At 37.9% G+C, this 16,553-nt stretch overlaps 1 protein-coding gene across 1 annotated transcript in view; it reads left to right on the forward strand.

Moving 5' to 3' along the window:
• The window catches only part of LOC125240453 (basement membrane-specific heparan sulfate proteoglycan core protein-like), a 205,089-nt gene that overhangs the window by 146,757 nt on the left and 41,779 nt on the right, over positions 1-16,553 (forward strand). The window contains 19 exon segments of the mRNA XM_048148348.1: positions 664-1,125; positions 1,448-1,567; positions 3,225-3,278; positions 4,725-4,739; positions 6,396-6,529; positions 6,897-6,990; positions 7,096-7,230; positions 7,396-7,641; positions 9,344-9,540; positions 9,943-10,064; positions 10,419-10,635; positions 11,467-11,652; positions 12,201-12,343; positions 12,672-12,840; positions 13,566-13,783; positions 14,500-14,715; positions 15,143-15,415; positions 15,650-15,758; positions 16,145-16,242. Coding sequence (XP_048004305.1) covers positions 664-1,125; positions 1,448-1,567; positions 3,225-3,278; positions 4,725-4,739; positions 6,396-6,529; positions 6,897-6,990; positions 7,096-7,230; positions 7,396-7,641; positions 9,344-9,540; positions 9,943-10,064; positions 10,419-10,635; positions 11,467-11,652; positions 12,201-12,343; positions 12,672-12,840; positions 13,566-13,783; positions 14,500-14,715; positions 15,143-15,415; positions 15,650-15,758; positions 16,145-16,242 — 3,208 coding nt within the window.

Below are 16,553 nucleotides of genomic sequence, written 5' to 3' on the forward strand. Positions count from 1 at the left end.
AAGCGAACCTATGTAGCGCTACTAAATACCCATTTGTATCATTATAATTGATGTTATTTTACATTCACATCATGCACTAAGCCGTTAGTCTTTTATAAGTTAAGACGATATTGTATTCACGATGGCCATTTTTATTAACTGTGGAATTATTATCTTCTTTTGTTTATTGTTATTGTTGACCGTTACCGTTAATAGTTTATGTATATCATATTAGTATTTAGTAAATAGCTTTGCATGATTGCTTGTATGTCGCGTTAATTTCTAACAGTAATATTTGGAATTTAACAGTGTTAGTTACGACCGTGAGTTTATAACGTCTTACTCTATAGCATATTCGAAAACTTTAACATCCAAGGACAATGGTAGAGGCTCACGTCACTCAAAGTAAATAAAGCCAGTTTTAGTGTAGTACCTATGCATGCAAATGCAAACTGATAAAAATGCAGGAATCGATACATCACAATCTTTTTTCAATTATTATTTAATTAATCAACGTGAATTTCACAATAATAGCTACAGCCTGTGGTAACTAGACTTATTTAATACAATGCAATGCATGTTGTTTAGCTATATTTAGGTTCTAGTTTTCGTAGAAATGTGGAAAATAACGTTTTTATTTTATTTTTAATGATATCAGACTTTCATATACATTGTCTTTTCTAGGCTGCAAGGACAACGAAAGACAGTGCCGCTCGGGTCAATGCATTTCAGAAAACCAATTCTGCAACGGAGTGCGCGACTGTCCGGACAACTCGGACGAAGAGAACTGCGTCACGCCTGCTCCTTCGTTCGACCAGTTCACTACCCCGACCAGGAGGCCGATACCCGAGTACACTACTACGTTCCGTCCGGCACCCGAGTACCCGCCGCGACCCGAGTACCCTACGCGACCCGAGTACCCGCAACGACCCGAGTACCCAACGCGACCCGAGTACCCGCAACGACCCGAGTATCCGCCGCAACCCCAGTACCCGCAGCGACCCGAGTACCCACCGCGACCCGAGTACCCACGGCCCCCAAGCTATCCCCCGCGGCCGGAGACTCCCCAACGTCCGAGCTACCCCCAGCGCCCGGAATATCCCCGGCCCCCTTATGAGCCACCAACGAATGTTGACAATTCTGGAGGTAAGTAATTTTAGTAAATACATATAAAAATCTTGAACCCTTGAGGATACATTAAACAACTAAATGGAACATTCTCACAGAAAATGTATACATGTCATTTGGTCGCTCAAAATGAATAAATACAGAAATTGATTTCCAAAACGTAATCATCAGGCATCTATTTCGCATTTATATAAATAAATCCTTTTTTTTATAGCAGTACCTACATTACGTAATAATAAAAATTTTTTTTAAATATAGAAATATTATTTATGTAATACCTATTATACTAGGGACCTACTCGTACCTACTTAGAGTTGTTAACCCATATCCATCACTTTAGGTTGCGATAGAAATCAATTCCGTTGCGAGAACGGCCCATGCATAGACGCATATCGACGATGCGACGGTCACAGAGACTGTCCGCGAGACGACAGCGATGAACTCGATTGCCCATCCAACAGTAAGGAGCAGGAACAAATAGCATTGTGTTGCGATTATATTAAAACTACTTATAACCTGCATTTCTTCTATTAACCCTTGACGTAACCTGTCTTTCAATAATTAATCAAATAACTACTGAAGTATTTTTAATTTAAAAAAATTAACCATTGAACTATCATTAATTATCACAAATTAATCTACAACTGAGAGAGACAGCTGAAAGGAAATTCTCCAGCATTTTAACCCAAATAACTTACAGACTCACATCAGTTACACAAAAAAAAGTATTAAAAGTAACCCAAATAATTTAAAGACTTTCATTACCTTCACTAAAACGCGGTAAGGCACTGGTCCCACCGCGAGCTAGTATGCTATGAGCTATCGGCTATAAAAACGACAAAAGATAATCACTCCCGTGCAAATAAAAGAGACACGACGATTTTGATAGCTCACCGTTGGGCGAGTAACTATAAACATCGCCGTGTCTCTTTTATTTGCACGGGAGCGCTTATCTTTTGTTTGTTTTTATAGCCGATAGCTCACTAGCTCGCGGTGGGACCAGTGCCTAAGCCCCGGTTTGGACCATTGAGTTTTTGTTACCTACTAGTTTAGTCGTTTGACATTTGCCAGCCGCTTTTCGATGAAAAACCCGACCTAATCCCAATATGGTTATGCTTTACCTCTGGTTTGGAAGGTCGGATGGCGTCACTGTAAATACCTATTAACAAAATCATCGATTCTCGGGATTTGATGGCAAGGTTGACCGCGGGCTCATACAATTTAAAATATAAATTAATTGTACACTTATGATTGGAGTGGCAACCTAGCAAGCAATATTTTGTCATAAAATAATAACTTGTAACAAAAATAAAAATATAATTGCAGGGACAAGTCTTTACTAAACTTAGGTATAGGTATCTACATATTAATGATTGTGTAAGTTTTGGGTTACTAAACGTATTAAATTTCTAAACTAAATTTGTTTTTAAAATTCTCTTTTTCTGATATAATCTAGGTAAAATGTGTACATACTAATTTATCTGCCTTTTAATAAAATAACTACATGCTTAAAACAGATGATTCCGTCTGCAACTGCCAATCCGTGTAAGGTCTCCAATATGAGTTTTTAAATTTTATTTATTTCTTACAACATTAATAACCAGTTTATATGTACCTACATTTTTTGCAATTGCGCATTTTTGTATTACAACTATTTATACATACCTAGTAGGTACAGTCACGGACTTTAATTGTTGATCCACTACTAGCTCATTTTATACTGGAACGTAATAGTTTAACTATGCTTAACTCTGAAATGTCCAGTATAAAATGAGCTAGAAGTGGATCAACAATTAAAGTCCGTGACCGTACGTAATGCCTATCGTAAACACAAAAAAATCATAAAATAATTTGAATTGTTCAAAACGATTTGCTAATATGGAATTACTATGGAATACTGAGGAGTTATTCATCCTTCTTATTAAATAGATATTCTTCTTCTAATTTTAAGTACTGTCCGTATTCTTCTTCTAATTATGTGGTGCTTTATTTCGTACACTGCATAAAATATTTTATTTTATGTACAGGAAACTAGCCTATTTGAATTGTTCCTTATTCATCCTTCATTTTTATTTGTCTTAAGTAGGTACCTAAATCGGTTTATTTTTATATTTCAGGTCCAGCAGCTTTAGACCTGAAAACTTATCCTACCGCACAAGCTGTACGTTACGGTAAGTCTATTTCAAGTGTAACATTTACTAAGTAGACTAATATCAAATAAAGCTCAACCTGTAGGAATGTACAAAAATGTAGATGTCTATAATGTAATGTCCTATTCTGTTTGTTTGATAGTAAATTCTTGATATCTGTTTTTCGTACACTAAGACCAGGACATCAGGTGAGCCATGTGTAGGTGGAGGAAAAGGTACCTAATATGTATTTAAACTATGAATGATTATGCGAATATACGTATAAATAAATTTAGATATGGTTACTTAACTAGGTATCTAGTTTAGTTTCACATTCTTAATTTAGATGAACTTAAACGACTTATTACTTGATGCTTTCATGATGGTTTTAATCAAAAAGATTTAACTTGTAGCGGTTCAATTAATACAGAGACTACATTTTATTATTGGCATTACGAGGAAAAAGCAATCTACATAAAATCCGTACACAATATTCGAAGAAGAAACTAATCCCATTGAATTTGGAGTACGTATCGTTCAAATCAGTCGCAAATGTCAATATCTACGTAAACGGTGATGGTCTTATCAAAATTTAATTAATTTATCGATGGTGATGGGTGATCTAATACAATGAATGTAGGTACAGTATTACAATTTAAATTATGTGCAATTTAAAGTATTCACTATTGGTGACGTTTGTTTCTTTAAGATCTAGTAAGATATTGCCAGTTTGAATAATATTAAACTGTAATGCTGTATTATTGGATCAATGATAGTTTTGTTAATCGTGTTGTCTATTGTATGACCGAAGAAATAAGATAAACAATGTAGGTGCCTGATTATATTATCTGGTACCAAGTTTGATATTTATAGAAATCTTAAACCTATAATGAATTCTTATTTCATTTATTTTTATTTCGTAATTAGCACTTGCTAGTCTTTTAAGAAAAATATTGATCAAAAACAATATATAGGTGTCAAATGAATCACAGATATTACTTAAAGAATTATGATAAAAACAGCGCGTATAACTTATATACATATGGATTGTTTATCTTCTTTGGTCCTAATACTTATTCTCAATAATAACCGCTAGTTGATTGTGGGATTAATAACTTTTTCTTAAATAAAGATAGTGATAAAGCATATTTTCTTACATGTCTTTGACAGACATTTAAATATGTAGTTTATATTTTCTTACATGTCTTTGACTGACATTTTTACATTCCTCAGCAGCTTGGAGTTCCAGCTTTAAAGTTGTGCAAAATGGTAAACACAACTACTTAACAAATGCTACCTAGTCTATCTATAATGTGTTTACCTGCAATAATATTTGACCGTACAAAGAGTTCTTCTGGTAATATATTACTCCGGGTATTTTAATATAGGTACTATAGTAACTATGACGTTGGCCTAGTTGCGGAAAGTGGTTGTGGACTTGAACTGTAATAATTTTGTCTGTTATTTTATTTCATGGTGGTGGAACAGCCAAATACCAAAGTGGTGAGTCAGTGTGCCTAATAACTACGGGTACTAAAGCGTGCTTTGTGGGTTTTATTGACCTTGACGCAATTACAAAATGTATTACTAAGTACATATTCATCAATGATTGCAAATTTCAGGGAGTTCATCTTTTTACTAAGGGTATCATCATCAAATAACACCGTTAGCAAAAGTGGACGGTTATTATACCTACCATGTAAAAAAAAAATCACGAGCTCAGAATCATTAGGTATACCTACAGTTCTCATACTCCATTAATAATATGCAATTACCGTCTCGTATAACTATTTAAAGCTATTACCTAACATTATAATAAATAATAAAATTATAATAATATAATTTACTTTAAAAAGTTGAAATTATTATAAATGGATGTTATGAGAACAATATCAAATTAGTATTGTCATCGGTAAATAACACTGCATTGGGATTCCATTTCTTTACGCCATTGAAATTATACAAATATTATGATAAGCTTAACAAGGGTTCTAATTGCATGGTACGAATATTTACAATGCACTAGGTAAATATAACCAACCGACAAGATTTTACTTTTATAACAGTAACTATAAAACTACATACTTATCTTAACAAGTTTGATTTGACCTAACTATAAAATATGAGAGTGAGTTTGATTACTAAACAAATACAATAAATATAGCTGAAAAATCCAGGTTTACCTAGTAGAAAATATATTTAGGAAAAACGATGTTATAATAACATATGGCTAGTCATGTAAGCCATCCACTAGCCTGCGAACATAAATATGTCTTAATTTTTAGTTTTTTTTTACTAATCTTATTGTTTTAATGCTTTTCCGAAATTTGCAAGGTATAAAATATGTATATATTTTCGGCTATCTCCTTCAAGACCTTATATACGTAATTAATATTGCTGAAAGTATAACCTAACCTACTCTTATAAAAATTGTTATAAAAAATATGTTATTTTATAAACTAGATATGCAAAATGACGAAATATAGTAAGATGTGTAAATATAATTCATTAAATTCTTACTTTGAGGAAGTATACCGATGGTAAGTTATAAATAGTAATCGTATGTATTTATTAGTTATTTAACTTTGTTAACACACCTTATATTACATGCATTATATACTTATTTGCTTGTAGCACTATTTGGAGGAGTCTTAAATATATTTTAAACTGTTAATTATTAATAATTACGTACCAAATACGTACTGTATTTATTCTCATATTCTCATCTAACATCAGCCTCACGAAAAATATTCTCGATCAAAATCGTTTGGCGCTGATGGTTGTAGCGTCAACAAAAGTTGCTCGTTTAGATTATTTTTGTGGCCATCCTTCAGATTTAAAAGGAAGTCCAGTAGCAATGTAAAAATTGCCATCCATTCATCACTAGTCGATGATGTCTGTTCTCGCATGTGCAAGACACGTATTCTAATTGAATTGGGATCGCTCGTCCTCATTAAAAGAATATTAAACAAATAATCTTTTTTTAATTCCATAGGTATGTAAACAATGCCACGATAAAAATGTGTTATACCTACTAGGTATTAGTATTTTTATTATATGCGCTACACAAACCCGTTCATGCTTGTGATCTTGGGTATCATATTATCATCGGGTTAGCCAAGATGTAAATACGGCGGATCTGACTGGAGTTGTCTGCAGGTGGCGACGTGGTATTCCAATGCCGCGACGAAGGCCCCCTGCGCGCACCAGTCAGGTGGATTAGAGAAGGCGGCAGACCCATCAAGCAAGGCTCGACAGATGTCAACGGACGACTTGAAATGACTAAAGTTTCTGTAAGTACCTTTCGTATTATTTTGAGTAAAATGTTGAAATTTTTTTTCTAACTTGTGATACAATGTCTAGAGGTAATTTATCTATTTTTTAAGAACTTCCAGCATAAATAAACCTGCATCTATATTAGGCATCAGACATTTCATGTGCGTTTTTATTATGCTTTCTTGTTTTACTTATCTAATAGCTGAGCTTTCTGCCCAGCACATGCTGAGACGGAGACCTTATTGCTCCACACTATTCATAAGCTCATTATTAGTTAGTTTATAAGTTTAGTTAAGTACTTATATGTATTAGTTAGTAATTTATTGTGGCAATAACAAATTTTGAAGTTTGAAGTTTAATAACTTTTGTTATTTATTTTTACAGATCTCTGATAGCGGTGTATACATTTGCCGAGCTTTCAGCTATGAAGGAGTTCCTGGATCAGAAATTAGGGTCACATTAACTGTAGAAAACCCAAGTAAGTACCTACATATACTCAAACTACTAGACTAGCTTATCTGTATCGAGCAGGAGTTATCCATACAGATGAATTAATGTATTTACACCCCTCATTGTTTCTCAGCAACAACGGTGAGGCCGCAGTTTGTGGGTTGTCAACCCAACGAAGCCACTTGTGCCAACGGACAATGTATTCCCAAATCTGCGGTTTGTGATGGAAAATTCGATTGTACTGACCAATCGGATGAAGAAACTTGTCGTAAGTATTATTTGTTCTTACATACTTAATTCGTAAGATAACAAGCAAAACTCTCTAAATATTGTGGTGGGACCCAATTATTGAGTTTTGTTTGTCATTATGATTTTTACGACGATGTTCCGAATCAGGATAGGACTGTATCTATATTTTTTATTGTCATTCTAGACGAGAACGGCCTATGCGAGCCCAATCAGTTCCGCTGCGACAACCGTCGCTGCGTGCTGAAGTCGTGGATCTGCGACTCTGAAGACGACTGCGGTGACGGATCCGACGAACGCGGCTGCGGCCCGGCGCGCCCCGGCGAGACCTGCTCGCAGTCCGAGTTCCGGTGTAGCGACAACCAGTGCATACCGAAGAGCTTCCACTGCGACAACCATCCCGACTGCTCTGACGGAGGCGACGAGATATGCAGTTAGTAAACTTTAGTTCTACTTTAGTAATAGGGAACTTGACTAAAGTTAAAATAAAATATTTTTTCTACTCCAGCACTTAAATCTGTCAATTAGATTATTATCAGCGGTATCCAAATTAAGTTCATTTGAGTAACGATGAGAAAGTCTATTTGTCTATAGGTTCATAGGATTACTGCTAGCAGTAATCATATGAATATAGGAGTTCTGTTAATTTTTTTTTAAAAGCACAACTTCCATTTATCAGGTATGTTTTCATTTACAGTAATAAGTAACTTTTAATAAATAATATAATATTTAGGTTCATAATTTAAATCAAGATGAAAAAATAAACTTAAATGCGTTTTACATATTAGATATTGCAAAACAAAGGTAAAAATCATAAGTTTATCCAATAATTTTACATTCGACATTTAAATATTCTTGAACGCAACCACATTTTTCGTAATTGAAAACCGGCTTATTTTCTATTTCTCTTGTCTATGGTATGTTTGACATTTGTAAACTTATCACGAAACTATTTTGAACTATTTCGGTGGTGTGTAGTTTGTTTTAATTCGACGTTATTGTGCAAAAACATAAGTAATTATGAGTGATTCTGGTGAAAAATTCACTTCCGAAGAAATCAAGGCTATGGGCGCTCAAAGTGACTGACAATTTGTTACATGAAAAGTCAGATAAAGCGTACCAAAAATGTTATGATTGTTTTGACATGGAAATTGCAAAAAAATGTTTCAACTTTCTCTGAAATGGCGTTGTTGGCATATTTTGAAGAATTGTGCAACAAGTTCTCGCCATCAACATTGTGGACAGAATACTCAATGCTACGACGATCCACACAAATATTCCCATTCATTACATGAAGTAAGTAACTACCCCATTTTATTATTCTCGAATAGGTATGTATGTGGCTGTCGTAGAAAAAGTATAGTATACAATCGTAACATTATGAAGGCTATAAAAGTCTCGTACCTTACTTAGGCCACTCGGCAAGCCTTCGTGGCCTAACCGCGGTACTCAACTTTTATAGCCTTCATAACGTTACCGTTATATAATATACTATTATATCATGCACGAAATAAAGCATCAGATAATTAGGTACCTTATAAGGAAAGCATGGACAGAAGTTATTTTTAAATCCAATTTATATTTAATAAGTCAGGTAGAAATATATAAAGTAACTGAGTTGACTGTGACGTCACTCAATTCAATTTCATATAAATCCAATATTGGTAAGTCGTTCAAATTCGTTTTGACAGTTCTTAAAAAGAAGCTGATTTGACTAGGAGGCAAGTAGCCTATACTCGCAATAATTGCATGCATAGATTTTAACCCTAATTATTTATTATACAACGTTACTAAAGTTGCGCTAGAATTTGCGCGTCGTATAAATAAGCCTTTTGTGTAAGTATTGAATAAGTAGGTACTGAAGAAGTACACACCTAATACAGCGCAGCGCCAACAGTCTCCTAGCTACGGTGGCTGACAGGGTAGATGGGGCTTTATGGCAGTACTGGAGTAGCCTATATGCTCACAATAATGTTCCAAGTTAGTCAATAGATATAAAATATAGAATACAAAATTGTCACTAACATAGGTTAAGAATAGCAGTAAGTTACTAATACAATATAGAAATTTATTTCTTAATTCAATGATATTTAATTTAATTTTAATTTAATATGCTTGTATTATCATTTACCCAGTTAACATCACCATCCGCAAGCTGCCTCAGCCGTCGCACGTGCAGCTCAACCCTGGCGAGTCCCTGAGACTCGAGTGCGAAGCCGTCGGTATACCGGTGCCGTTCATAAACTGGCGACTCAACTGGGGACACGTACCCGCCAAGTGCACCTCTACTAGCATCAACGGTACTGGCGTCCTGACTTGTCCTAACATGCAGGTAAATGTTGTATCTATAGTATAATTTTATGATCACGTCCGTCATTATTTTGGAAAATACCAAGTGGCAATAGTAATATTACTAAAAAAAATGAAATGTGATCCTGTCAAATGTCAGAAACTCGTCCACAAAGGCAATGTTGGGGGTCGTCCTTGAATTACATCACACAAAATCTATGTTAGGCCCCCCCTTCTCAATCTTCTAACTACTCTGGAAAAAAATCCTTTGGGAGTGTAAATCATTATCCTACCGACTGCGCCATATGATAATGCATCTATTAGAGTGATATAAAGAAACCCGTTCATGAGACTTTTACTTCACGATTTTTTATTTATAATATAAAGACGTGGTGAAAACTATTATTGACAAATCTAAATTGTGATGCTTTTTATTTAATTTCAGCCGGAAGACAGTGGAGCGTACTCCTGTGAGGCAGTCAACAACAGGGCCACGGCTTTTGGCGCTCTTGACGCTATTGTCAACGTCGATCGTACCTCTATCTGCCCCACTGGATATTTCAACAGGTTTGCATTTATAATATACCTCAATGAAAATGAAAAAAACAAAATGAAAGGTACAGAGAAAAAATTTCAACTGGCAAACAATTTTAAAGATTCGAAATGATTATAATATTTATAGAGGTAATATTGAGTTGAGTTCCACTGAACACGCGAGCCATGATCAGTACATACACTATTTGATCATGTAAGTATTAAACACATGGAAAGTCTGATAGTTGAAATAACCACATCGAAATTGCTCCCGGGTACCTACCAATCAAGTTTACCTGTGCTCGATACGTAATCGCGCACTGTTTGACTTGGTTGTGTCGTTCTGGTTTAGTTGCCTGTTTTATATGTTTTCATGACGATTTCCAGCGAAGCGCGTTCGCCAAGCGAATGCATCCGCTGCTTCTGTTTCGGCGAGTCCACACAGTGCAAGAGCGCGGATCTGTTCATCTACAACATGCCCACGCCTCTGGGTGAGGGCGGCACGCGTCTGGTTGGCGTGCGGCAGGAGCCCAACGGTGGGATACGCCGCACCAACAATCCTATTGACCAGTATTACTTCCAGCCTCTTAGGAACGGTGCTACGGTAAGATATAGTAAACAAGCGAAATTGCAGCAAATTGAGGGCTAGTAGATTAATGTAATTATCTGACTCAGAGCTGATTTAGATGGTACGAGATCTCGTACGAGTTTAATTTCAATGCGACGTCTAATCAGCCTACTGAACTGAATGTAGTCAAATAGTCCGCAATGCATCTAAATCGTACGTGAACACTCTGTTCGCGAGATCTTGCTTGTAATATTTGATACATCGGAGACTACAGACTGCAATAAATTCAGATCGGATGCAAGTATCGATTCATATAAGATCCCTTACAGTCGTGTTGCAACCTAATTGCAACATTTATGGAAACTGCACACCGACTGCAATGTCGACAGTTTCCATACAATTTGGAGTCTGTCTAAGACGAAAGATTCAAACGTTTTATGCATTGAGGTATGCATGAAATCCCTATCTCAGGCATAAATTAACTGATTTTCTTATACCAAAGACATATGTAACTCCGTATAGCCAGATAAGGTCTAAGAAAAATACGTACCTCAAAGCCATAGAGAAAAAGGTACGGTGGCCTAGATGGCCTTTGGGGAACGCTCGGCTAGATGGCGCTAATATTAATATTCGACATTTTAACACATATCACGCTAAGAATATGGGCCAAATTGTCAAAACTGAGGTTCAAAAGTTTTAAGCTTGTGTCGAGATATGGCAGTCTATGCACTGTGATTACAAATTTTACTTTGATAGTAACTCTCTATAATACTCGATTTTCTTTGCTTATACTCTGGTTTTATGACAAAGTGACTTACCAAAGCAGTTTTACACATTTTTCATTCTTACCTAACTGTCTTTACCCAGGTCACCAAACTGCAAGTGCAAGGCTACCCCTCATCATCGGATTCCTTCCCGTACCTGACTCTGCCAGAGTCCTACAACGGCAACCAGCTGACCTCGTACGGCGGGTTCATCAGATACACTCTGACGCCCCAGTCTGCGAGACCGAATACGGGCTATGACACTAGATTACCGGACGTCATTATTCAGGTACAATTAAAAAAAAAAGATCACCGTTTATTACGTACACATAAATACCATTTCACATATTTAATACCAGAAATACTTATTCATCATACCTCCTATTAGTGGACTGAAATTTCTGAAGTTTAAATATGGTCCAAAACCACCATATCTGTCCCTTTCTAACAAGTATGTATATAAGTGCGAAAGTGATGCATAATATGATAAGTGACAAAAAAACGGCCATGATACAGGTGGCCGTTACTGTGGAGCAGTGGCATCATGGGCGGTTTCTTATCACCTAACGCGTCCTGCCCCACTTTGGCATTTACATACTCGTACTTGTTAAAACGAGACAAGCATGGTGATGGAGGGTTGAAATACCATGCCACGGAGTATCAGATATTAATAGCAATCATTAATTAATTAATTCAAACCACATAAGTGGGCGTCTTGACCGTAACGTCATTTGTTCTGTGTTTCTCATAAATTCCATAAGGGCAAATTATTTTTATCCTGCCAGTCGAATAGGAAATAATATATATACATAACTAAAAGTAGAATTATTGTTCCAGGGTAAATACGAAACTCTAATTTACCACCGCGGCCGCAGCGACCCCCGAGCCACTAGGGTCGAGGTTCGCCTAGCGCAAGGCTCGTGGCAGAAGGCCACTCCCAACGGACTAGAGCTTGCCACCAGAGAAGATGTCATGATGGCGTAAGTAATATTTGAGCTTAACCAAAGACATATGCAACTCCAAAAAATCTAATAAATAAACGTGCCTACCACAGAATCATAAAGAAAAAGGTACTGTGGCCTAGATGGTGTTACACCTTTGGGGGACGCTCGGCTAGATGGCGCTACTATTTGACATTTTAACGCATATCAAGCTAAGAATATGGGCCAAATTGTCAAAACTGAGGATCATAAGTTTTACTTTTCCAGTAACTCTCTATACAATACTCGATCCTCTTTGACTTAACTTATATTCGCAAAATGTAATTGATACGAATATTTAAATTCACATTCGTTTTTCTTATTTCAGTTTGGACAACGTAGAGATGATATTATTGCGAGCGAGTGTGAATGGTGTGGGCGTCAACATCACCGATTTCTCAATGGAATCAGCTCAGAGCTTTAACTCGGGCCTGGGCGCTGCCAATCTCGTTGAGGAGTGCTCTTGTCCTCCTGGTTACGACGGCCTGTCCTGTGAGGTACATAAAATATACTTTTCTCAAACATGCAATGAAATATTGTCTTTACGTTCCTTAAAATGGGCTGGGAAGTATCGCTTTTTGGGCGCAACAACTCGAGAGGACTGTAAAGCGATTTCATATTATTTTTTAGGCCTAGGCCTGCAAAGTAACTTTTTTTTATAAAATATTGTCCTTTAGAGCATTTTTTTTTATTTCATTGTATGTTTGAGAAAAGCACTATACATGCCTCGGCGTGAAAACGGAATCCCGGCCTCGTATCCCTATCCGGTATATACCCACTTGGCCGGAAATCCTCATTTTCCCGGCCTCTGATGTAATGTACTATTAAATGAAACATAATAAAAAAAATACTGTTACAGCACATAACTGTCTAGTTTATAAAAAAATATTGGTCACAGGCGAATATTTAAATTACTTCGCAAGGTTGTGCGACCCTGCAAATGGCGCGGATTCATTGGCGTCTAAATACCTTTGATTGACGCCAAGAGCGTATACGACCAACACCGTATGCGGTGCCTAATCCATATAAATTTATATCATTTAGGACCACTTGCACAAACGAAAATGGAGGGTTAATCCACCCATTTTATATGGAATTTGACATTTGACAGCTCACTGACCCTGAGAGGTGATTGATGCAAGTGGGCCTGAGAGTGATGTGTTACTTGAAACTAAGCTAACAAAATGAATAAGTAAATAATGTTAAATAAATTCTCACTCAGAAATGTTCATCGGGCTTCGTTCGCGAGAGCTCCGGCCTCTGGCTCGGGAACTGCGTGCGCGAGACTCCCCGCGATTGCCCGGCGGGCATGTACGGCAACCCGTCGAGCGGCGTCGGTTGCCAGCCCTGCCCGTGCCCGCTGACCGACCGCGGCAACCAGTTCGCGCGCACTTGCGCTCTCGGACCGAGAGGACAAGTCGTCTGTGACTGCGCTCCTGGGTAACTAACATACTTTCATGTTCCGGCCTATGGCTGAGTATTCTTGTGATTGCCCGGCGGGCATGTAGGGCAACTCGTCGAGCGGCGTCGGTTGCCAGCCCTGCTCGTGCCCGCTGATCGAAGAGACATGCCGTCTGCGCTTCTGGGTAACTAACCTCCTTGCATGTTCCAACCTCTCGAGAGACATACAGTTCCGATCCCAACTCTTGCCTACTATGGGCTACAGGTTTACTATAGGTTTACACGATTTGTCTTCACTTTAATATAAAATGGTATTTATTAAGCTTTCTGGAACTATCCAGTGTGCGAATGTACAAACGGTCACGAAACGAAACGCTCGTAGATATCTATCTCTATAGCTCTTGCGTATGGGCGCGATAGAGCCAGACTACATTTTTGCGGCGTTTCGGTGGCGTTTCGTGTCATTCGGCTACGCCGGCAGGACTTACGATCATCAGATCGCTCACCATCAGCGCTTAACCCTTCGAGTCCCAGCGACATCATATGATGTCAGTAAAATATAAGTAAATACATATAGATGCTTGGGGCTCGAAGGGTTAAGGGCCAGTTGCATCAGCTACATTTGACAGACACATCATCGTCAAGCAGCAGACGTCTATGAAACTTCCCATACAATGAAATTTAACGAACGCTTTAACGATGACAGACGGTTTGATGCAACCGGCCCTTAATCTCACCTATTTCTTCCATTACAGTTACGAAGGCGACCGCTGCGAGTATTGCTCAGAAGGCTACGAAGGCAACCCACTTGCCCCCGGCGACTACTGTCGCCGCAAGGTCGTGTCCAACTGTAACGCCATCGGCACCCTCCACTCTCGCTTGTCTGACGAGTGCGAGTGCAAACAGAACGTGGAGGGACGGTTCTGCGACCAGTGCAAAGAAGGCTCTTTCCACCTGTCATCGAGCTATAAGTTAGTATTATTGTTTCTGTGCTGTTCAGGCCTGGGCATTGAAGTTTTAGTGAACATATTATGAGGAACGGGATGAAGTCCCGTGACTAGATCTCTAATTAAATGCAGACTACCCCAATTTCCGTTTCATTATTGAATTTTGAATATTGTTTGATAATTTCGATTTTACCTAAATTATCATTGATGAACGGGGACTGAGGATCTTGTTAAAAATTTCCATGGAAATATGTTGTTTGGAACTCTATTAACAATCTTAACACAAACCTAGGGGTGATTAACATACATAGGTATTTGTGTCAAATAACATTCCCTTACAATCACTACTTAAGCAGAAATGAAAACTAAATACGTCAGTATACGAAAGCGGTCATACAAGATTTACATAATTTCCATCTAGGACAACGTTCACAGCACTGTTTAATTTCAGGCACGGCTGCGCAAAGTGCTTCTGCTCCGGGCTAACGAATCAGTGCACTAGCAGCACGCTACGCCGCAACACCACCAGCGTGACCTTCAACACGCCCGAGGTGGTGGACGAAGTGAGCGTATACCAGAGCGTGCCGCTCGGTGCGGACGGCGCGGGACGATACGACACGCCGGTCGAGGCCTCCGCGCGCCCGCAGATCGTTAGCGGCGAGCTGCTGCTGAATGAAGTTGACCGATCGCGCAATAACATTTACTACTGGAGCTTACCAAGAAGGTATTTTTAGCCTTGTGTAGTGTGATTTGTGTGTAGCCCTAGCCGGAGTCACAATTTGGCGAATGAAACCCAATAGCAAGAGCTAAGAACGATACGCTACGAAGCGTAAATTGTCACTTGGGCTAGGCCGGCTGTTTCAAAAGCGCAGCTAAATCTTTCAGATTTGCGTCTATTAAAAATTACGGTACTTTTTATATTTAAAAATTAAAATTACCAATGTGAATTATTTCTCAGCTTTACCCTCGATAAAGTGACGTCATACGGCGGTTACCTGCGCTACGTGCTGCGTAACGTGCCCGTCTCCGCTGACAATAACAATGCTCCTGATGTTCAGCTAATCAGCGTAAGTACTTTTTTATCACACTACTTCGTTTTGTACCAGGTACCGTAGCCGAATGGCATTTCTCCGACGCGAAACGAAAACGAAACGCCGCGAAAGGTAGTCTAATAGCTCTGTCGCGCCAATACGCAAGAGCGATAGAGATATCTACGAGCGTTTCGTTTCGTGAGCGTTTGTGCCATTCGGCTTCGCACCCTGATGAGAAAGTTTCATTTTATCCACAAGAGAGATAAACTAATTAGATTGTTACGAGTTACGACTTGTTTCTTTGCGTTGCCTGATTTAGATCGAACTATTTAGAAGTCTTCATTAGGATTTGATTTCTAATGTTTTTTATAGTATTAAACTATTAAATGCCTATGAGTGTAAATAAATGTCGTTTCTTACAGCAAAACCGACAAACATTCCACTACTTCGGCAACTTCAATCCCTCCAACGACGGTGTGATGGACGCTACCGTTCCATTCCTTGAAAAAGGCTGGCAAAGGTTAGTATAATTAGAGAACAATCTATATGCTGTAGGTGATATATTGAGTGGTAAATGCCTTGCTTTTCTTTATTTCATTGATCATGAACTTCACATATGTTACATAAGATGGACGACAGTTAAATACAACGTCATGATTTTGAATTTTTTTCTATGGAAAACGGTCAACGATTAAAAATTCGATCAATATTTTAACTTTCAAGAAAATAAATTTAAAGATTCTGTGAATATTAGTTTTACATCTGCACCATTTTACAAAGTAGGTACCTACGCAATATGAACTAAGTATGGAAAATAAACTTATATTTTTT

This window comes from Leguminivora glycinivorella, chromosome Z, assembly GCF_023078275.1.
Source record: "Leguminivora glycinivorella isolate SPB_JAAS2020 chromosome Z, LegGlyc_1.1, whole genome shotgun sequence".
In the NCBI taxonomy this organism is placed as follows: Eukaryota; Metazoa; Arthropoda; class Insecta; order Lepidoptera; family Tortricidae; genus Leguminivora; species Leguminivora glycinivorella.